Source organism: Molossus molossus, unplaced genomic scaffold (assembly GCF_014108415.1).
Source record: "Molossus molossus isolate mMolMol1 unplaced genomic scaffold, mMolMol1.p scaffold_m16_p_15, whole genome shotgun sequence".
Lineage (NCBI taxonomy): Eukaryota > Metazoa > Chordata > Mammalia > Chiroptera > Molossidae > Molossus > Molossus molossus.
In genome coordinates, this window is record NW_023425350.1 from 3,937,354 (window position 1) to 3,959,436 (window position 22,083).

A 22,083-nucleotide genomic window follows, 5' to 3' on the forward strand; every position below is an offset into this window, starting at 1 on the left:
CGGCTGGGCATGGGTGAGGGTGCGAGTGGATGGAAACAGGTATCTGGCTGAGCCCTGGAGAGTCTCATGAGAAAACTGGATGGTTCTGGTTGATCCCGGGTTCCGTAGGAGTCAGAAGGTGATGGGGGTGCTCAAGGGTGAGTCACAGGTGACCTTAGGAAGGTACGTGGTGTTTCCGAAAAAGGAAGGACGAGCAGCGTTTTCAGAGGAACCTCAACATCCGAGAACCGAAAACCCCATCGTAGGAGGACGTTGGAAGGACGTGGGATGTGCTGTCCTGGGGAGGGTGGGAGAAGGCCTTGCCGAAGGCCGCTTTCTCCGGGAGGGGGAAGTGAGACGTGTCATCTCTTCCTCTCTGGGGGGTGGTTTCGCCGGAACGGGCTTTTGACTCAAAGATGAGGGAGAAGTTAGCTGGTCATTGGAAGGGTGCCCGTACAGGGTTGGTGGCCTATCTCTAAGGAAGTTGTAGGGGGAGGGGGAGGTGTGGATTCTTAGAGGCTGAGATGTGGTTCTGAGATTCTCGTTATCTCTTCTCTGCTGGTTAAGAATAGTGATCAGAATGGAGATGGGTAACTCGTGGAATCCTATTGGGTGCAATCAACCTCGTAGCCACGGAAGGATCGCTGAGCTGAAGGGATGCTGAGAGGGGTGACTTGCAGACCCAGGTATTAAGTCATTTTTAGGGCCGTGATATTATTTGGTTGAGAATTTAAGCTCCTCGAGGCTAGGGTTTTTTCCCCCTGGAGTATTGGGTCTGTGGACAGGCTGCGGGAGTCTTTGCATCCTAAAACGTGTATGAAAAATTATGTGAAGATACTTCTCCTGAAGAGATAATCCAAAACATTTTCCTGAGTTTTATTGGTGTCTGTGACAACCAAAAGATTGAAGAACCACGGGTCTGGCCAAACCCCATATTTTACAGAGATGGATACCATCCCGGAGTTGGCTCTCTGCCTTACTTACTGTAAAACATTGACTGTATATTCAGCAGATGTCTCCAGACTTGTTTTCTCATCTGTAAAATCCTGCAGAGTTGTCATAAAGATGCAATCGTGTGTATGTGTGTAAAACCTCCCCAACATGAATGGTGGCTATTGCCATGTGAGGCTTTGGAGACCAATGATTTTCCAGGGGCTCCTGTCCCTGAGGGATGACTACCCTGGGCACCTCATCACCCCGGGAGTCATCTCTCCTCACCTGCTGTGCGCTCAGTGGAGGGGGTAAGGAATGGGAATTGTAGCCTCCGGCAGGAGGAGGAAAGAACAAAGAGAAAAGGCTGAAAGCAGTTTGTAGTGACCTAAGGCACTGTCTACAATGTAGCTGATCAGATGGCTTTGCCAGCACAGGGCCGCTCAGTAACTGGATGTAACATTTCTAATAGCTGGGAATCCACATTCAGCAACATTGCTTCAGCGCCCTGCTTTGCATGCCGGACACGTGGGGCTTTCCGGGGAAAGGAGAGCCCAGGCGGCTCTGTAGCAAGGTCTCCGTCCCCTTCACCCCCTTCACGGATCGGCCCTGGAGCAGCCCTGGGCTGGAAGTCTGGGCCGAGGCCAGCAGCTCTGGAGCATCTCAAACTCACCTTCTACTAGATTCTGAGGGAGGAAACTCCTGTGAGCTTCTCCTCCTCCGAGAAGGAGCCCCCAGCCACCAGCCCCCCAGAAAGGGCAGTCTTTTCTTCCTCTGGTGCTGTGTGTCCCGTGTGTCCTGTGAGTCCTGTGAGCGTTAGTTCTGCCTTCTGCGTTAGTTCTGGATTGCAGCTGAGTGTTTCTTTGTCTTCCTGAATTGTGTTGGCAGGTACCAATCTCACGTAGAGGGATTAGGATTGTGTTAAATTATTCACACAGAGTTTCAACTGCCTTTTTTTATTTTATTATTGGTCATTAATACAAAGTAGGCTCAAAGAATATGGGGTTATCCAGGCAGAAGTTTTCATATTCTCATAGTCAGCCTTCACCTTGGCCTGAGTCCATTGCTAGCGGCCTGTGCTGGACATACCCGCCTACGTCCATTCCCGCGATAACATCCACCGGACTGGGGCTTCCATAAGGTCAGGGGTGGCGCAGGTGAGACTTCACGGAAACGCTGCTCGGAAAGCAGAAAGCAGCACCGCGTGTTGGAAAAGGTCCAGGAAATGACAGGTGGCAAGACCAAGCGGTGTGCAGGAGCGTGGGCTTTCGGGGTCCAAGTCAGGGTGGTGACTAGGCTGCCCGCTCGCCCGCCGCCCGCCTTTCTCTCTGGTTCTGGCCCTTGGCGTTTGTTACTGGAGTGTGTGTTGGGCTGGAGGATTGTAACAGTCGTGTTGGCCTAGCGCTGAGATAGGGACGAAGTGATGCACAAGTGAGAAGACAGTTCCTGGTGTGGTTGGGAGACCACTGGAGGTCTGGGCGTCGGGACACGTGCGCTCTTGGTCCAGCTGTGCTGCAGACCAGCTGCGTGAACTTGAGCGAGTCAGCACCTTCTCGGAGCCTCGGTTTCCTTGTCTACAAAGAGGGTTCTGGACCAGGTCTTCATCCAGCTGAAAGACCCAGTAGTGAGCACGGGGGGCCCGGAGGAGGGTGAGACGCGAGGCCTGTGCTGCCGAGATGGTTTTGAGAGTCGGGAACAGGAGGCCGGCGGGGCCTCTAAAACCAAGAAAGTGTTCCCGGCCCCGAATACTCCGGACTCCTTCATGTTCCCCTCGGGTTGGTACCATCCTGCTCCTGACCTTGGCGCCCCAGCTCAGGTGTCCCCTTCTTGGCATCTCTGAAGCCTCAGCCCCCAGCACGCTGCCTGGCAGCTTGCAGGCCAGCAGCGCATGGACTGACATGCCCGCCCGCGACATGGACCACGCGTGTGCGCCCAGCCCAGCAGTGCACCGCCCCCTGCTGTAGGCCGGAGGAGTGCATGACATGCCTGACGCGGAAGTGGAGGTGGTGAAATTGGTGTGGGTCCCCTCCTGTCCTCTGGCAGTGCTGGCTTGGTGGCCTGCTTGTGCTGTGGCCTACTGAGTAGGAGGAAAGGGGCCACCGCTTGTTCTTTTTGGATCCAGTGACTTTTGCTCGTGCTGGGTCTTCCACGTGCCCTGGGTCTTCTCTTCGGTAGCCGTGTTTTTAAATAACAATCAAATAATGTAAAGAGCACACAACAGAACCCTGCCCCCTCACCTCTAAACTCCGTGCGCGCACATGCGTGTTGGCTTCCTGGCAGGGTTTTCTGTGCAGGGCGCTCATCTCATCCCTTCGAATGGGTTGGCGGGAGAAAGCATGACTCTGCGCAGTGAGCTGTGGGTCGTGGGAAGGCCGCTGGGCCAGATTGGCTTTTGTTTTTTAATTTTTTTTTCTTTATTGACTTTAGAGAGAGAAGAAGGGAAAGAGAGAGAGAGAGACAGAAGCATAAATGAGAGAGAACATTGATCAGCTGCCTCCTGCATACCCCCCACTGGGGATCAGTCCCACAACCTGGGCATGTGCCCTGACCGAGAATCGAACCAGCGACCTCTTGGTGTAGGGGTCACCGCTCAACCACTGAGCCACACCGGCCGGGCCTCTGGGTTGGATTTGGAAGAGATAGGGTCTTTTTGTTTGTTTTTTGTTCATCCTCACCCAAAGATATGTTTTCCATTGATTCTTAGAGAGAGTGGAGGAAGAGAGGGAGAGAGAGGGATGTGAAAGAGACACATCAGTTGTTTGCCTCCTGCATGCGCCCCAACCAGAGCCTGGGGTCGGACTTGCAATCCAGGGACGTGCCCTTGACCAGGAATTGAACCCGCAGCCCTTCAGTCTGCAGACCGATGCTCTAACCACTGAGCAACCCCCGCCAGGCCAAGAAATAGGGTTTTCTCTATGGCCTCGGTGACTCAGATCCCCGTGTTCTGAGTCCCTCCCACATCAAAGCTTCTTGGGTCTGGATCATTAATGCAAACCAGAGTTAAAGATATATTTGAACGAGGGGGAGGTGGGGGAGTGAGCTCTTTTTAGGAGAACAGCTTTCACAATTCTGTAAATAAAAGCTGATAGACCTAGTTTGGTTTTTTCCAGAAACTTTATTCCCAAGCAATTTATTTTAAGTTCCTATTTTAAATTTGTCTTTGGCAAAAGAAAAATAAAGGCAGTCAACTACTTTCTGTTCTGTAGGAGGAAAATCTCAAACTTTGGGTGGTCCCAGAGAGACACAGGGCTGAGTCCTGATCAAGAAGCTTCTAGCCCTGGCCGCTTTAGCTCAGCGGTTGGAGCGTTGGTCTGTGGACCAGAGAGTACCGGGTTCGGTTCCTGCTAGGGCCATGTACCAAAAAAAAGATACTAGAAGGACCCTGGCTGGTTTTACTCAGCGGTTAGAGCATCGGCCTGCAGTCCACAGAGACCCAGGTTCGGTTCCCGCTAAGGGCACGTACCTCGGCTGCAGTTTGGCCCTGGCCCTGGATGGATTGTGCGGGTGGCAGCCACTCGATGTGGCCCTTTCACGTCGATGTTTCTCTCTCTTTCTCCCTCCTGCTCTATCTGAATAAAAAATGGAAAAATGTCCTCAGGTGAGGATAAAAAAAAAAAGAAGCTTCAAATTTGTTTGCAAGAAGATAAATTTGTGTTTAAGACCTCAGCTAGATCAATGTGAAGAGGTTCCCACTGACCTAGGCTGAGACAGCTTGAACATTGGAAAATGATAATTGCCATGGATGAAAACACTTTAAATATAAATACACGCGATCATCATGGTACACAAGAATGATGATGATGATGATGATGATGATGTTACATGAGATAATGATGACGACAGCAAGCCAGAAAACTCATTGATCACTATTGGGGTTGCTGGAATCAACTCTATCTACCTATCTATCTATCTTTCTATCTATCTATTATCTGTCTTTGAATCCTCACCCAAGGATACGTTTTATTGATTTGAGAGAGAGAAACATCGATTGTTGTCTCCTTCATGACCATTGGGTGAACCCACAACCTTTTGGTGTACGGGACAACGCTCCAGCCAACTGAGCCACAAGCCAGGGCTCAACACTTTTATTTTAAAGATGTATAAGGCCCTGGCCGGTTTGGTTCAGCGGTTAGAGCGTTGACCTGCGGTCCTGAGAGACCTGGGTTCGGTTCCCGCTAAGGGCGCGTACCTCGGTTGCAGTTTGTCCCCGGCCCTGGTTGGTCGTGCGGGTGGCAGCCACTCGATGTGTCCCTTTCACATCGATGTTTCTCTCTCTCTCTCTCTGTTCCTCTCTCTCCCTCCCACTCTACCTGAACAAAAAATGGAAAAATGTCCTTGGGTGAGGATAAAAAAAAACAAAGATGTATAAGGGAAATCATTTTTCTAAAATGTAACCTACACGCGTCGAGAAGCCCAGAGGGAGGGACAGGAGGGAGTTGGTTCATACCGCGGCTGGAACGTGAAGCCGTCTGCTGTCGTCTGGCTAGGCTGGCCAGCTACCCGTGAAGAAAGGCAGGTTCCTCTCCCACAGGGGGCCGGGGCTGGGAGGCAGCCTGCAGCGTGAACAGAGGGCGGATTGGCCCCTGTCCCGTCTCTTACCAACTGTGTGATCTTGGGAAAATCATCTGACCCCACTGAGCTCCACTTTATTCGAAAGACAGTGGGGATGGCAATGGCCATACCTCGTAGGGTGATCAGGTTAAATGAACGTAAGGCGTAAGGCCACCTAACAGGCATGCCAGCGCGAATTCCTTCCCTTGCCCTCTGGACTTCACTCAGAGCAGCTGTGCGGGTCCAGGCACCTCTCGAAGGGCTCCATGCAGCTCCCAGGGCCACCGTGACCTCTGCACATCTGCTCTGCTCTCCCAGGGGGATGACATCACCAGACGTCTGCTTGTGGCTGTCGCTCTCTTCTAAAACCGCGCTGGAATTGCCCCCATCTTGACCACCAGTGTCGAAATAACAGCATGTGGTTTGAAAGGAACTGCCCGCCCTGGCTGACCACAGGTTCTAGGATTCGAAGTCGAGCGACATGGAAGGGAGGACGGATCTGTCTCTGAGACGGAACTTGCAAGTGCAAAGTGTGGGTCCCTTGGTTCGGGCAAGGCGAGCGGTGTTTAGGGACGAGACACACCCCCGTGTAGCAGAGCCGGGGAGAAATGGCTGCAGGGTTGGACAGCCTGGGTTTGCACCTGCCTGGCCACATTCTTTCTGGCTCCGTTTCCAGCTGAAGCTGTTTGATGTCTGAGCCCTGTTTTCCTTTGAGCATGTGAGACCTGACGCGTGGTGTAGAAAGCTGCTATGAAGCATGGGCAGAGCCTTTCTGGTCAGTAAAGGGACATCTGTGCTGCTGGGACCTCTGACCAGTGCTGCTGGGTGTGTGTGCTGAGCATGGCTGGACCCTGAGTGTTGCTCTGTTCCTTCGATTTGTACCTGAACCCAGTGGTCGCTAGCCCTCGTGGGGCCAAGACAGAGCCCCAGTGAGCCTGAAGGACTTACGAAGGTCACACCTCCCTGCAAGGGGTAGGACTGGAACCCAGGTCTTCCGAGGGCTCTTCCTGCTCTGCCCCACAGTGTCTGTGTGTGCTTCTGCTGGTTTGCTGAGTGTAGTCTTAGAAATGCGTTTAATTCATGTAGAACTCTCAGGTCCCTTTCTGGAATGTCAAAGAAATAAAAACACAGTCAAGGAAAAGGGCTTGCACAGAGAAATGATTTTCTCTTGTGTTTGTTAGATCCACGTAGGAATCCCCTAAGGCATTTAAATGCCACTGGAGGTCAAGCCCCTCCCCGGTGGGATGGGTGGGCACAGCGTTCGCGGTCAGAGGGATCTGACTGCAGGGCAGGGGCTGCCCCCCGCAAACAAACATTGCCTTCTCTGCCCCAGCTATTCGTCCCCGCCCAGGCATTGGCAGTGGCTGGCAGTGGCTTGATTTTCCGGGGGAATTAGTCGACTTCACGTTACCAGTGCGTGCCGCGTGGCCGCCTGCCGTGTCGTGGCCATGAAGCGGTTGTGTTATAGTTCTAACTGAAATGATCAAACAGTGGACATCAGCTGTCCGTGCGAACAGAAGTTGTTGTAGTACGGCTGGCTGGGTTCATGTAAAAGACCTCTTCCGATGCCCTGGCCAGGTAGCTCAGTTGCTTAGAGCGTTATCCTGATACGCCAAGGTTGCAGGTTCAAGGTCAGGGCACATCCAAGAAGTAACCAGTGATTGCATCAATAAGTGCAATAGCAGCTCCATGTTCTCTCTTTCCCTCCCTCTCTTGCTCCCTCCCCCTTCCTCTCTCTAAAATCAATTTTAAAATATAAATAAAAGTCCTCACCCAGAAGCGAGGGAATTACATTCAACTGTATTCAATTACCAGAATCACCTGTGCCTGACCCCCACCCTGTTTCTGAGCAGAGGTCTGAGCTGCGGCTCTGGCCTCTGCGGTTTGAGAAAGACCGGCGGGTGATTTCCACGTCCAGCAGGAGCTGGACCCCTGAGCTGGGGACCCAGAGGCCAGGTTTCCCTCTGCAGGGTGCTGCTGGGCGCCTGTGGACAGTACAGAGCTGTCACAGAGGTGACCAGGGTCTGCGTTTTGTATTCAAACAGCATGTGCATTGTCTTCTGTCTCAGGCACAAAGATGATTGGAACCTAGTCCCTGTCCTCTGTACATACCGGGGAATACATGCACCAAACCATTCCCGTGTAACATGCCAGGTGCTAGGACGGGCAGGTGACCCAGACAGATGCCCGCACAGGGTGCAGTCATGGAAGGCTTCCTGGAGGAAGGATGTCTGTGGGATGCACAGGAATCAGGGAAGGCAGGGCTCCTGGTGCACTGTGAGCAGAGGCATGGAGGCCCTGGGCTGACTGTGGCTGCCCAGGCCTGTGTTCCGAGGACCAGGTTCTGCCTGCATTGAAAGGGGGTACTGTGCTGTGTGGCTCTGAAGAGTCATGACTTTCACGCCTGGATGGGTGACTGTGATGTAGACCAAGGAGGAGCCCTAGGAGATGTGGACGGCGCTGGGCGGCCTTGGCCGTCTCATCTGATGAGCTGCAGGCTGGGAGGTTTTTGCCGCAGCAAAGTTATCTCAGCTCCTGGTGCACCTCGACTTTTCTCGGGTTTCTAGTTCACTGATGTGTTCCATTTTATTCACAGCCGAGAAGAAGCTGGTGGGGAGGGGCTGGCGTGGTCGGTACACTAACAGTGGTCTCTCGCTCTGCCGTAGCTCACGTGGAGAACGAGGAGCAGTACACGCAGGCGCTGGAGAAGTTTGGCGGCAACTGCGTGTGCAGGGACGACCCGGACCTGGGGAGTGCGTTCCTCAAGTTCTCCGTGTTTACCAAGGAGCTGACGGCACTTTTTAAAAACCTGGTGAGTGTCCTTTCGTCTGCGTGCCACGCTCGGGCAGATGTGAGTGCGGGAGGGGGAGAGGTAGCTCAAAGAGCCTAATTAAGGTTTGCTTGATAAGCTAGGAATGAGTTTCATAGCTCCTGTGGTCTCAGAAGGACTTAGATATTCTATACACATCAGGTCACTTCGGAATACATTTTAGGCTTGTAACATGGAACAAGACGTTTCAAATTCAGTTCGGCATTTCACATGTGCACAGCTGTGGGACAAAGTGGATGCATGCATTCATCTTTTTAAGAGCCTCTGACTTCAGTTTTTAATAGTTTTGAAACTGTGTAGAACAGTTTGTTTCTGGTAATTACAGTCGGCATTTAAACTTATAATATTTAATAAACATGTCTCAGACCCATCTTACACAGCAGTGGCGCCTGCAATCAAAGCGCAGAAATTCCATGAATATGCAAAGGCCTTTTCTTCTCCCAAATGCGGAGCCTGAAAAAAAAAATCTCAACTTTTTTTATTTAATCCTTATCCGAGGATATTTTTCCATGTATCTTCAGAGGGGGAGGGAGGGAGGGAGGGAGAGAGAGAAACGTCAGTGTGAGAGAGACACGTCAACTGGTTGCCTCCCAGATGACCCCGACCAAGGCCGGGGACCGAACTGCCACCGAGGTTCGTGCCCTTGGCTGGAATCGAACCCGCGACTCTTTGGTCCACAGGCTGACGCTCTAACTGCCGAGCCAAACTGGCCAGGGCAAAGTCTGAACTTTTAAGCAAGTGGAAGCAGGGAACATACTTCTTGCCTGTGGTGGGTGCCTGGGACGGGGTGAATGGGGTTCCCGCTTGCGCCTGGCCGCCCCAGCCGCCCTTGTCCTCGTCCTCGTGGTGGGAACGGAATTCTGAAGAACTGGGCAGCCAGCGTGGAGCTTGTGACCGCTGGGCGGGGCCTGCCCCAAGGGGAACGCCCACTGGGATCTTCCCCGCGTCTCTTTCCTGTTTTTCTCCCCCAGCTTCTCCTGAAGGTCAGGGCGACCAGACCAGGTCAAGAACTCAATAAAGCTTTCTGTGTAGGTCGCAAACAAGAGTCTTTTTCATTTCTCTTGTCAGCAAGCTCATAACAAGTGAAAAAAGAGGTCCTCGTTCTGGACATGGTGATGGTGGCGGGTTTGGGAGTCTGGCCTTGGCGGCCACAAGGGCACAGACTGTGAGTTAGTGACGGGGAGGGGAGACCAGAGCTTTCCGGCTCTCGCTCTGTCTCCCTGTCTCCACTGGTAAGATGTCCCAGTTGGCAACGGTCACGATAAAATGCCGTTGCCGGGCTTCCGTTTTTCACGTGGCTTCCTTTGAAATCTCTTGGGGCTTTTATCGGTTCATCACCTGTTTATTACAGCCCCAGACAGGCCGCCGGCACGCACCCTGAACAGCGAGCCCGGCCCCTTCCAGCCCGCTCCCTGGATGCGACAGACATGCTTGTTTGGGTCTCACCCCCGAGTCAGACTGGACAAGCCAGCTGGTCCCAGGAAGAGCTCTGTCGATGCTGGCGTGGGGGGTCTTCTCGTGAAAAGGTCCCCGAATCCCCGGCCCCTGTGCGCACAGCCAGCGGCCAGCAGCTCCTCGGTGCCCGCCTCTTAAACACGAGGGAACCGTCTCCACAGCAGGAGACCAGAGTAGAGAGAATGGGGACAGAGACAAGGAACGAGCAGAGGAAAACTCGGGAAACCACGTGTCATCCCTCAGAGAGGTCGGAGTGGACATTGTATCTGGGAGGGGAGAGTGGGGGGTAGTTTGTCATTAGAGAAAGCGGGGGGACTATTAGTGTAAGAAAATGTCAATGGGAAAGGCTGCCCTGGCCGGTTTGGCTCAGCGGTTAGAGCGTCGGCCCTTGGAACAAAGACTCGCGGGTTCGGTTGCGGTTGTCACCTGCCCTGGTTGCGGTCGTGCGGGAGGCAACCATTCTGTGTGTCTCTCTCATGTCGATGTTTTTCTCTCTTTCTCTCTCTCTCCCCCTCCCTTCCACTCTCTCTGAAGATAAATGGAAAAAATATTCCCAGGTGAGGATTAAAAACAAACAAACAAAAATTTTAAAAATATAAAATGAAAAAGCCTATGGGAAGGGTGGGAATAGAAGAAATCGCTCAGAAAATAGATCGAAAAGGCCAGAAAAGAAGACAAGGAAGTAAAACGGAGAAAAGACCAAATAAGGAGTAACTCGTAGGGTTCAGTACCCAGCTGACAGGTGTTTCAGACGAGAGACTAGAACAGGGAGGAGGGCGTTGTGGGCGCAACAGTACAAGGTGACTTCTAGAACCGCCCAGGGATCCGAGCGAGCCCCGCACAGTAAGAGGAGAGACCCACCCCAGGCATCTCTGTGAAACTGCAAGACCCTACCCGCTTCCCAGAAGCACACGGGGTCAAGCACCACGGTGGCCTTGGACTTCCCAGCAGCGCTGGACACTTGAAGGTCTGGAGCCAGGACACCGACACCCAGGGGAACATGGCCCACCCTGGAGTTATACCCAGCCGGCTGGGCACCAGGGTAGGGTGCGGGGCTCGAAGAGGTTAGCCCACACCTCATTCCTCCGCAGCACCTACAGGATGAGCTTTGGCAAAACAGAGGGGGGCCGAGAAAGAAGAAATGTGTGAGTCAGCAGAGAGCGTCCAACCCCAGGGAGCAGGGGAAGGCCCAGGAGGAGGCAGGGGAAGAGCCCAGGAGGGCGGCCCGTAGGAGGCCAGGTCTGCTCCGCACACCCTTCAGCGGATCCCCGCCTGGGTCTTCTCCGCTGCGAAGTAGAGATGGTAGCGTTATGCCTGGGTCGGTATATAGAGTGTAGCCAGTGCTTAGACACATCTGAGCTTGTGGACTCCTGTAGCAGTCCCATAAGGTGAGTCAGTGTTACCCCACTCTTCAGATGAGATAACTGTGGCTTTGGGTGGTTGAAAGAGCTCATCTCTGTCTCGTGAGAGGGCCCTGAGTCCCCCCAGCCTTCGGCTGTGTGCCGCCAGGAGAAGGGTCCCCAGTGGAATCCTGAATGAACGGCCTTGTGCGCACAGCATGAGCAGCTGTGCAGTGAGGCCAAAGCAGCCCCGTCTTTTCTTGATTTTGTGCAAAACAGAGCAGGGCAGGGCCTGGACAGTGTAGCTGTGCGTGCCCCCTGCCCCAGGCTCTGCCCCTGGGGGCATTGCAGAAGCCCCTGATGAGTGAGTCCGGCACCACCACCGAGAGCCCCCCCCCCCCCCCCCCCCCGTGCAGGAAGTGCTGGGCCGGGCGCGAGCAGGGACGTGCTGGTTCTTCTGACAGCTGTGCCAGGTGTATGACCTCCGTCTGACCCAGTCCTTAGCGACCGAGGTTCAGAGTGGGGAGTCAGATCTAGGTAGTAACACTCCAGACCCATGCCCTGTCTTTCTTTTCTTTTTTTAAAAACTCATCTTTGTTGTTGAATGTGTTACAGATGTCCCCCCATTTTACCCCATTGACCCCCCCCTCCTCCCCAATCCTGCCTCCTTCCACCCTCCCCCACCCTACTGCCGGTGTCCATTGGTTATGCATATAGGCATAGAACTTCCTTGGTTTATCTCATCCTGCCCTCGCTCCCCACTTCCCTTTGAGGTTCATCAGTCTAACAACCAGTTTGGACTTCTTGATTCCTTCATCTTCTTCACCCATCCCCCCCAGCCCCCTCCCATCTGGCAAGCAACAAACAGTTCTCTGTATCTAGGAGTCTGTTTCTGTTCTGCTTGGTCATTTTGTTTGTAGATTCCATTGGTGATAGATATGTATTCATTGTCATTTTAGTGTTCCTATTTTTGTTGTTCCTCTCCTTCAAGAAGACCCTTCCAACATTTCATGGAATACTGGTTTGGTGGTGATGAACTCCTTTAGCTTTTTCTTGTCTGGGAAACTCTTTATATGTCCATCGATTCTAAATGACAGCTTTGCAGGATGCAGTTGTAGGTCCCATGCTCTTTCTACTGTGGCATTTCAGCCCCTAGGGGGCAAAGACTGAACTCAAGGGGAGGCCTTGCGGAGAGTGCACACGAGGAGGAACGCAGATGGGCCCCTGCCGATGGGCCCTGCCGCTCTGGCCTCAGGCAGCCTGCTGGCCCCCCTTCCTTCAAAGCAAGGCTGAGAGAGCCATGAGGATAGGAGGAGTAAGCGGAAAGCCTGAGGTGACGACATGTCCGTGTCACTGTGATTTGCACACTTATTCATGACCAAGTGATCATCGCTTTTCAGTTCATGTGCATTACTTTGGTTTCAGCTTTTACTTTATGGAGTTGGGATTGTTGATCCTATTTCCTGGCAACGATCAGAGAGACAGACAGACAGACAGAGAGTCAGTGGTTGGAAGGCCAAGTGGCCGCTTCTGCAAAGCTATTGCTGGAGAATTCTCCTTTTTTGGTATTTTGTATACCATTCTTATTCCTATTTTTGGTCACATCTCTCCTGTCTCTTATTTTTAAAACTTCGCTTTTGCTTTTCCCTGGGCATTTAGAAAACCTTTCAGTTCTGTGTGGCTTAGATTCTCATTTCTACCCCTTGTCCGGAAAGAATCGTAATTACCACCCACCTGCTTCGTGATGTGAGAGAATGTTAGTAAATCGTTGGAGCGCCTCCAGAGGCCAGCTTGATAGAAAGTGAGATTTTGTTACTCGTGGGTGAGTCTCCCCATTTTTAGAAAGTCTGTGAATCTTCTCCGCGGTGAGGCAGGATTAAGGAGGAAGCGGAGCGGCTCCAGAAATGTGGCGTGTGCTCAGCCGCCAGCCGGGTCGGCCCAGTTTCTAGGTTCAGACGGATATGAGAATCGGGGGAAGACTTTCCAAGGGCCACCTCTGTGCTGTGAAGTGGCCTTTGAATGAACGAGTGGCGGCATTGAAGGGCGCGTTTCTGAGGGCCCGAGTGCAGCCGCGTAGCTTCCGGCTCTGACGGCAGACTTGGGCATGAAGTGTGCTGTCAGGGTGACTGCAGGGGCCCGCGGGTGCTGAGGTCAGGACAGACACCCCCCCCGAGGCCGGGGAGCAGCATGGGGCTGAGGAAGGTCACTTCACTCATATTGAAAGGGGAACTTGGAAGTTCCACCAACCAACAAGGTTCTGTGGGGGGCAGCGACGGGTCGCCTGCGGCTTCACCCCCCTGCTGTGCTCAGGACCCGGAGAGGGGTGTTCCCACCGCTGTGCTGGGAATGGCAGCCGAGCATCTGTCCTGGGTTAGACGGGAGCTGCTTCTCCGTATCAACCAAGCTCGCTCCCTTGCTCAGTACCCAGGCCTTCCTCACAGAGGGCCTCACTCCCAGTGCTTCCAGGGGCTTCCCCGCTCGCTGAGAACGTCTTACGTGTTTTTCTTATTAGACACACTGATCGTCATTTCATCTTTTGGGGAAGAAGACTTGCCATGGTTTGGGGCATACATGAATGAACTGAGTGGAAATCAAGAGAGAACCCCGGGGGGTATTTGTACACGGTATTTGGGACTGTCTGCCCCACCCGGTGGGTGCGGCTCAGTGGGTGGAGCGTCGTCCCATGGACTGAGAGGTCCCGGTTCCATTCCCGGACAGGGCACGTGCCCGGGTTGCAGGCTCGAGCCCCAGCGCAGGGCGTGCAGGAGGCGGCCGATCCATGTTTCTCTCTCACACTGATGTTTCTGTCTCTCTCTCCCTTGCTCTCTCTAAAAAAAAAAAAAACACTTTTTAAAAAGAGAAAAGGAGTATCTGCCCCTAGTGCCAGACTGTCTCCCCATTTCCGGCAGCTGCTTTTTAATATTCCGACGCTTCCCTACATGCCGCGTCACCGGGTTGGTGCCCGTCTCCGGCACCGTGAGCTGGAAGACAGGAGAACATGCTAGGCTTGTGTGCGAAGGAAGAGAGAGGGAAAGGTTTGCGTGCGCAGGGCTGGAGGGAGGGGCTTCTCTGGGGGAACGGGGCTGCGGAGGCCCCTGACCTCTGTGTGACACCCGGAAGCCTGCCGCCGGTATTTGAACCTGGCCTCCTGTGCGGCTGGAAGTTCTTAGACTCGAGACGTCCACACTGCAAGACACTTCTGTGCTCAGGGATTCCCGGCCAAAATGCAGGCGTGTCCCTCCTTGGCCCAGAACAGCAGAAGCAATAAGGCTGACGTCAGACCCATACTATGTGTAAATCGGACTTTGATACTATTTTCGTTTTTTTTTTATTGGAAAGGCAGTGCCACTCGCTGTGATCCCCGTGGTACGTGGGCAAAGCCAGACGGGAGAGGTGGGCAAGGCCCTGGGCGAGGAGGAGCGCTCAGCTGGGCCACATTCCGGGGCGACACGGGGTTTCCGTGCGGATGACTCCTGTCTGGCCAGAGACACACAGACACTCTTATTAGAAAGTGCTGTGTGCGCCCTGGCCAGTTTGGCTCAGCGGTTAGAGCGTCGGCCTGCGGTCCAGAGAGACCCAGGTTCGGTTCCCGCTAAGGGCACCTACCTCGGTTGCAGTTTGTCCCCGGCCCTGGTTGGTCGTGCGGGTGGCAGCCACTCGATGTGTCCCTTCACGTCGATGTTTCTCTCTCTCTCCCTCCCACTCTATCTGTACAAAAATTGGAAAAATGTCCTCGGGTGAGGACAAAAAAAAAAAGAAAGTGCTGTGTGCTGTGATGGCCACTGTACGATGGCCAACGAGCCCTGGGAGGCGGGTCCCTGAGGTGGAGGTGGGGCAGGGGAGGCCTGTGAGCTGCCACTGGGTGTCCTCAGGTCCGTCTGCACACGGCGCGGTTGCAGCGTTTATAGACACATGTCCTACACGTGTGTTGAACACTGGTCATGTGTGTGGCGTTCGAGCTGTTGTCATTTGAAAGCGTAAATGAACTCAAAATAGGGTTTCCTTTGTTTTCTTTTGTCATTGTGTATTTTCTGTGGGTAGCTATTGAAAGGCTGACCTCCGCCCGGGCTGGTTGGGCGCAGTGGTTAGAGCGTCAGCCCGCGGACCAGTGAGTCTCGGGTTCGAGTCCGGTCAAGGAGCATATACCTTGGTTGCTGGTTCGGTCCCCAGGCCTGGTCGGGGTCGTGCGGAAGGCAACCAGTCGATGTGTCCCTCTCACATTCATGTTTCTCTTTCTCCCTCCTTCCCACTCCATCTGAAGATAAATGGAAAAATGTCCTTGGGTGAGGATAAAAAAAGATAAAAATGAATAAATGGAAGGCGGACCGCCACGATGTAGGGGACTCAGACTTTTTAAAAAATCTTTTGTCCAACCTGAGAGAATGTGGGGGCGGGCTGGACGCAAGGACGTGGCTGAAGGCAGAGGACCCGCCGCCCCCGGCCACGGACGTGGGGAACAGAAACTCTGAGGAGGGCTGTTGTCCTCGCCATCCGGAAGCCACTGCGACTCTTTCCCTGACTCTGCGGTGGAGGCCGAAGACAGTTTGCAGTAGCAGGGGGAGAACCGGCAGGGAAGGGGAGAGACCACAGGTGTTCACTGCTCCGGGGGAGGTTGGGAACAGGAGAGTGGAAAGGGGAAGGTTTTAAGGATGAGAGAGACGTTGAGCCTGAGTTAGGCCCCAGGGGAAGGAGCTGGAGTTTGGAAGAGGGTGATGGGGCTGAAGAGGTCGCTGTGGGTTGTGAAGGGGGTGAGTCCTGTCTCCTCCTGCAGGTGATGAGCTCAGCCGAGTCACGGCCCTGCCTCCCTGGGGGTCGTCAGAAAGTTTACATAGATACATTCAGGCTCCTAGCTTCTTGTGCCTTGCCCTTCCCTTGGGAATCTTCAGCTGTTAATCATTCCTTAAAGTGTAAAACTTGGCAAACCACATTCCTGATTCTAGTTTACAAAGCACTTGAACTTGGTTTGTTCCATATACACCCCCAGGAGCCCTAGCCTTGCAGGCAGGCGGGGTCACCTGGGGCTTCCTAGAAATGCAGGCCCCAGACCCTTTCCCCTAGGCCCACGGGACCAGGACCCCCATTTGCATAAGCCCCCAGGGCAGGAGTAGGCACATTCAAGTTTGAAAAGCAGGGCCCTAGAGCAGAGGTTCTCAAAGCGAGGTTCCTGGACCAGCAGCGCCAACACCATCACCTGGAAGTTGTTAGAAGAGAAATCTCGGCCCCGTGCTGTACCTGCCGAACTGGGGTTCCCAGACCCCAGTGCGTCAGCAGCTCCTGGTCCGTTTGGTAGACCTCTCCCGTTGGGGGCCGCTCCCAGAGTTGCTGATTCCGTTTGCGGACCTCGGTGGTCAGAAACCAGCTGCCCTAGAGGACAGTCGGGTGATGTACTTCTGACTCACCCCGGGGAGATGGAGGCCAGCAAATACCTTCTAACCTCGGGTTCTCAGAGGTCGTACATTTGAAAAGGTGCTTTGATTTTCGGTTGATGACGTCACAAAAGATTTTGCCACCCCGTGGGTTTTAGAAGCTGTGGATTGTGTGATTCCTGGGTCCTTCTGTGCCGTCCCCCCATCCCCCGGGTTGGCCATCACGGTTTTCGGTGTGGTCAGCAAGCTCGAGAGTGCGGTTTCATCTTCTGTTTTCTAATAGAAGTGGCGGGGCTGGGGTCACGCTTTTCTCTCCACTTAGAACCTGCACGATCAGCGGTGTGACGATCAGCGGTGTGACCGCCAGAGACGCAGCGTTGGGGGCAGAAGCCAGGCCCGCCCCTTCCCCTCTCCCCCTGGCGTGAAAGTTGCCAGTGTGTTTCGGCAGCTGCCTGGTTTTGTTCTTTCCGTTTGTGTGAAGCGGAAAGATCAGTGTGGGCCACCCCCTCTCCTCTTTCATTAAACGACCCGTCCGAGTGGCTCTGCTGCCAACACAACAGGACGGGGCCCGTGTGTTCCGGGCGCGTGGACGAGGGCCGCCATGCGGAGGACACCGTGGCTGGCAGCACCGTCCTGGCCCAAGGGAGAGGTTTCCTCACTTAGACAAAAACCGAAAGTGACCCGGATGGTTTTCCTCGCGAAGGTTTGGTCAGGCCCACGCGACGAACTGCCTGGCGCGTCAGAGAAGAGGAGCGAACTCTGACGTGGGCCCCGCGTTTGCCCTGGTGTCGGGGTCAGGCCGACCCCTGTGAAGCGGAGTCCTCCGGTGGCGGACAGTGGGCGGAGCTCCGGCGCCCACGTGCCCCGCTCAGCGCCTTCTCGGTTGTGTGTTTCGGAGGCCAGGGGGAGGTGTGTTTCCGTCTCTGTGATTTGGGACAAGACCCCCCTCTCAGAGTGGTTGTAAGGGTCAAAGGGACCGAACGGCCCTGTGCCAGTCCGGTTTATTCCGGCCGTTTTACTATCCAGCTTCTGTGGCTTCTCGTCCAGACCTTCTGCAGGGTGCCCGCTCTTTCAGACGAGCAGCCTCTGGAGAGAACGGAGAAAACGGCTCCTGAAGCCGCCGGGCACACACCTGCCGCGGGCCTCGTGTTCGAATTCCCCCTGCGAAGATCCCGCGAGCTCGCCTGGCTTCCTTCAGGCCCGCCAGAGGCCAGGGCCTCCCCGCCCCCCTGGAAGGGCCCCTCCCGCCAGCAGTCCCAGCAGCTGTGTGGGTGAGGCCGGCAGTGCCCCAGCCTGGAAACAACGCGGAAGGTTGTCCGCAGGGTCGGAGGAGCAGGTTGTAGCCCAGCCCGACCGTGGACAAGGGTTCGGTGGGACAAGGAATGAGCTGTCCATGCGACAGCGTGGGTGGGTCAAACAGCAGTTGTGAAAGGAGCTGGCAAAAAGCAGCTCACACTAGGCCCCGGCCGCTTTCGCTCAGCGGTTAGAGCGTCGGCCCGCGGACCAGAGAGGCCCGGGTTCGGTTGCAGTTTGTCCCTGGCCCTGGTTGGGGTCGTGTGGGTGGCAACCACTCGATGTGCCCCTTTCACATCGATGTTTCTCTCTCTCTCTTCCTCCCTCTCTATCTGAAGATGAATGCAAAAATGTCCTCGGGTGAGGATAAAAATAAATATAAAAGCCACTCTCTGATTTCATAGGATATTTTAGAAGCAGGTCATTGGTTTCCTGGAGACTGGGGAGTGAGGAGCTGGGAGACAGGGCTCCAAAGGGGCAGAGAGAAACTTTGGAGTTGACGGATATGTTCAGTCTCTGGATTTGGCTTTGTGGGTGTATACAGGGGTGGGCAAAAGTAGATTTACAGTCATAACAAACAATGCGATAAGTAATGATGCAAGAATAAACTGTTTTGCGTACTCACAAGTGTAAGCCTACTTTGCCCACCCATGTGTATGCATAACTTACCAAAGGGCACTCTTCAGATGCGTGCAGTTTCTCGTATGTTAATTGCCCCTCAGAGGTGCTTATGCGTCTTTCTAAGCTGTTAGTCTAAGGCAGTGATTCTCAATCTTCCTAAGGCCGCGACCCTTTAGTACAGCTCCTCATGTTGTGGTGACCCCCAACCATAAAATTATTTTCGTTGCTACTTCACAACTGTAATTTTGCTCCTGTTGTGTCCTTGGCGACCCCTGTGAAAGGGTCGTTCAACCCCCAAAGGGGTTGCCACCCACGGGTTGAGAACCGCTGGTCTAAAGCATTGCTGTTCAATGGAATGTTTTGCATTGGTGCAGACGGCCTCCTCTGTCTATGATAAGCTGTGAGACACATGTACAGAGCACTTGAACTATGGCTAGGCAACTGAGGAACTCGGGCTATAGCTTGATTTAGTTTCAATCTGTTCATTTCAAAGAGGCACCTGGAGCTAGTCCTTGGACAGCGCAGGGGTAAAGCCTCTTCTGCCACGCCCTCATCCCGAGCAACGCCCCCCACGCGCCCCCCTGGGTCTTAGGCTCCAGCTCCTGGAGGTGGCCTGAAGCTTCGGGTGGGGGCTGGGGTTTCACATATGCATGTCCGTGCTCATGCTGAGCCCTCTGCTGAGACACCTTTCCTGGCCACAGAGAAGTCTGAGCTCTTTCGCGGATTCCCACACTCTGACGAGCAGGTGCGGCCGTGGCCTGGGACCGGAGGGTCTGCCTTTCTTCACGGCCTTTCCCTCTTGGACTCTGTGATTGAGCAGCGCTGGCTCAAGTTGCAAAGAAGGACTGCACAGATCTCAAGCTGTCGTCTCTTCTACCCGCCGGGCTTCTCGCCAGCCCGGGACGTTAGCGTGAGTGCACAGGCACAGATACATTTCCGGTGACGCTCTTTGGCCGTGTTTTGTATAGCGGTAAATTGGTCCTTTAAGAAAAAGCTGATGCCCTGGCCGGTTTGGCTCAGCGGTTAGAGCGTCGGCCCGTGGTCCAGAGAGACCCGGGTTCGGTTCCCGCTAAGGGCACGTACCTCGGTTGTAGTTTGTCCCCGGCCCCGGTTGGTCGTGCGGGTGGCAGCCAGTCGATGTGTCCCTTTCACGTCAGTTGCTCTCTCTCTCTTCCTCTCTCTCCCTCCCACTCTATCTGAACAAAAAATGGGGAAAAAAATATCCTCGGGTGAGGATTAAAAAAAAGAAAAAGCTGATGACTCCAATGAGAGTTGCACTGTATGAAGAGTTGTGGAGGAGGGCTCTGGGAAGACCTGTTCTAGTCTAGATTCACAAGCCTGAAGCTAGGAAGATCATCGTCGGAGACGTTTTCTGTGGGTTGTGAGTCTCTCTTCTCATTACTGCTCCCTAAAAATAGAGCTGGGACGCAGGCATCCTGTCTGTTCAGGCTTCTAGGTGGTTCCTGGGGCAAGAGCCTCTGGCCAAGCAGCCTTGCTCATGGCCTCAGTCAAGGAGAAGGCAGCTCCTAGAGCAGTGCACGGTCAGCACCGACCCGAGCTGAGGGAGCAGGAGACGGTGGCCCTGGGAGCCGGGCAGGTGTTAGGGGGAAGGTGGAAGGATTTTAAGAGAGGATGAACGTGACAAAGCTAGAGTAAGGAATTTCAACACTGAGCAAACAAAATACTCACGAAGAACAGCCTGGAAAGATGGCGTTGGCTGGCCATCTCGGCCCCTTCCCCCACCCTCACTCCATCTCCCTGTCTGTCTCGTGGGCTAATCAGCTGTGGCATTAGGGAAACCAGGATGTTCTTGGTCTCTGATAGCCCTGTCTGCCTGCCCCACCCACCAGCTCATTTATTTCTCCTTGCAGATTACAGACCTTGACTAATTACTGACTCATCTTGTCAGATATATCCAGGTGGACCCAGTGCAGACAGGAAGGGGGGGGTGTTCCTTTAATGATTGCCTGTTTTTGCCCTGCCCGGTTTGGCTAAGGGGTTGGGGCGTCAGCCCACAGACCAAGGAGTCTCGATTTCAATTACGGTCAAGGTCGTGTGCCTTGCTTGCAGTTGTTTGGTCACCGGCCTTGGTTGGGGTCGTGTGGAAGGCAGGCAGTCGATGTGTCTCTCTCACATTGATGTGTGTCTGTGTCTCTCTCTCTCTCTCTCTCTCTCCCTTCCCCTCCCTCCCTTCCTCTCCCTCCCTCCCACTCTATCTGAAGATAAATGGAAAACTATTCTCAGGTGAGGATTAAAAGAAAAGAGAAAAAAAAATGATCGCCTGTTTGCTGTTGGTGTTAGATCCATAGTTAATGGCAGTGATATAGATGAATAGTTTGTATTCAGATCATTCATGCTGTTTAAAGAAGCCATTTATTGTCATATACTTGTTCAAAGGAAGTCAGCGCACACAAGCAAGCCCAATGCCCGCTTGACGCTGAGGAAAATATCCCTGGGTTTACTCAGGGATAGTTTAATCCTTCCCATAAATCATAAAAATTTCATTACTCACCAATGGAGGCCAGAGCTGCCGAGCACCAGGGATGTGCAGTAATCACCTCCTGGCTGGGTTTGCATCGCTCTCGGCCAGAATCAGGGGGGTCCATTCCGCCGTGGGCCCGAGGCCGCCCCGGCACAGTCAGGGAGGTTCAGAGCCGGTCTTCATGCTGCAGGGCACGCTTGCCAGGACAGGACAGCTGGGCACACCATTCCCTCCCCGCCTGGCAGGCGAGGGCAGCGTTTCCGGGCCGCTCACCCCGAGCCAGCAGGCTGGGGGCGGGGGGGGGCACAGGTGGAGGGCGGCGGGCAGGCTCCGTCCAGGAGTGTGGGAGCCTCGTCAGCACATCTGTCGATGGGGATTCCGTTTATATTTGTAACATGTCCTTTAAGAAAACAGCGTGATCGCGGCCAACGTCACGTCTCATAAAATTTGCCCGTTTGAAGTGGGCAAGTCCGTGATTTCTAGTGAGTTAACCAAGTGGTACAGTTATCACCATAGATTCGTTTGGGGACATTTTTCTCCCCCAGGAAGGTCCCTCCTGTCCCTTACAGTGAATCCCTGTTCCCGCCCCCCAGCCCCGGGTACCCACTAATCTACTTTCTGTCTTTTTTAAATTATTTTCTGATTAGAGAAGCATAGTTTCCTATTTTAGATCATCTGAACGACTCCAAAGAGAAGAGACTGGAGTGAAGGCCCGAGTCCCCTCAGCTGCTCCGGCAGGCAGACTTCCTTCCCTCCTCCGCTCAGGTGGCCGGTGCGTCCCCACCTCTGTGCCTTCCCAGGCTTCTCCGCACTCTTCCCGTCTTGCTGGAACACCCCCACCCCATCTTTTTTTTTTTTTTTTTTTTAATATGTTTTATTGAATTTTTAGATATGTAGAAACATCAATGTGAGAGAGAAACATCAATGGGCCGCCTCCTGCACACCCCCCACTGGGGATCAAGCCCACAACCCAGGCAAGTGCCCTGACCGGGAATCGAACCGGGACCTCTCAGTCCATGGGACGAAGCTCCATCCACTGAGCCACACCGGCCGGGCATCCACCCCCTCTTGCAAGACAAAACTCGCCCTCTCTCTTCAAGTTGGCTTTTCGCACACATATCCCCTGCTCAGCAACGATCTCTCTGGTGCGCAGACTAAAAGTAATCTTCTCTTCTCAGAAGTTCCGCGGTGGTTTATTTATGGCTCTTGGAGTTTCCAAAGGCCACGTACTCGTTG

The 22,083-nt window shown here is 53.9% G+C and overlaps 1 protein-coding gene across 4 annotated transcripts in view; it reads left to right on the plus strand.

The window, feature by feature from the left end:
* Nucleotides 1-22,083, plus strand: part of ASAP2 (ArfGAP with SH3 domain, ankyrin repeat and PH domain 2) — a 152,103-nt gene that overhangs the window by 63,065 nt on the left and 66,955 nt on the right. For all 4 annotated transcript variants that reach the window (XM_036262821.1, XM_036262823.1, XM_036262825.1 and 1 more), the window contains exon 3: nucleotides 8,127-8,272. In XM_036262821.1, coding sequence (XP_036118714.1) covers nucleotides 8,127-8,272 — 146 coding nt within the window. The remainder of the gene's footprint in view (nucleotides 1-8,126; nucleotides 8,273-22,083) is intronic.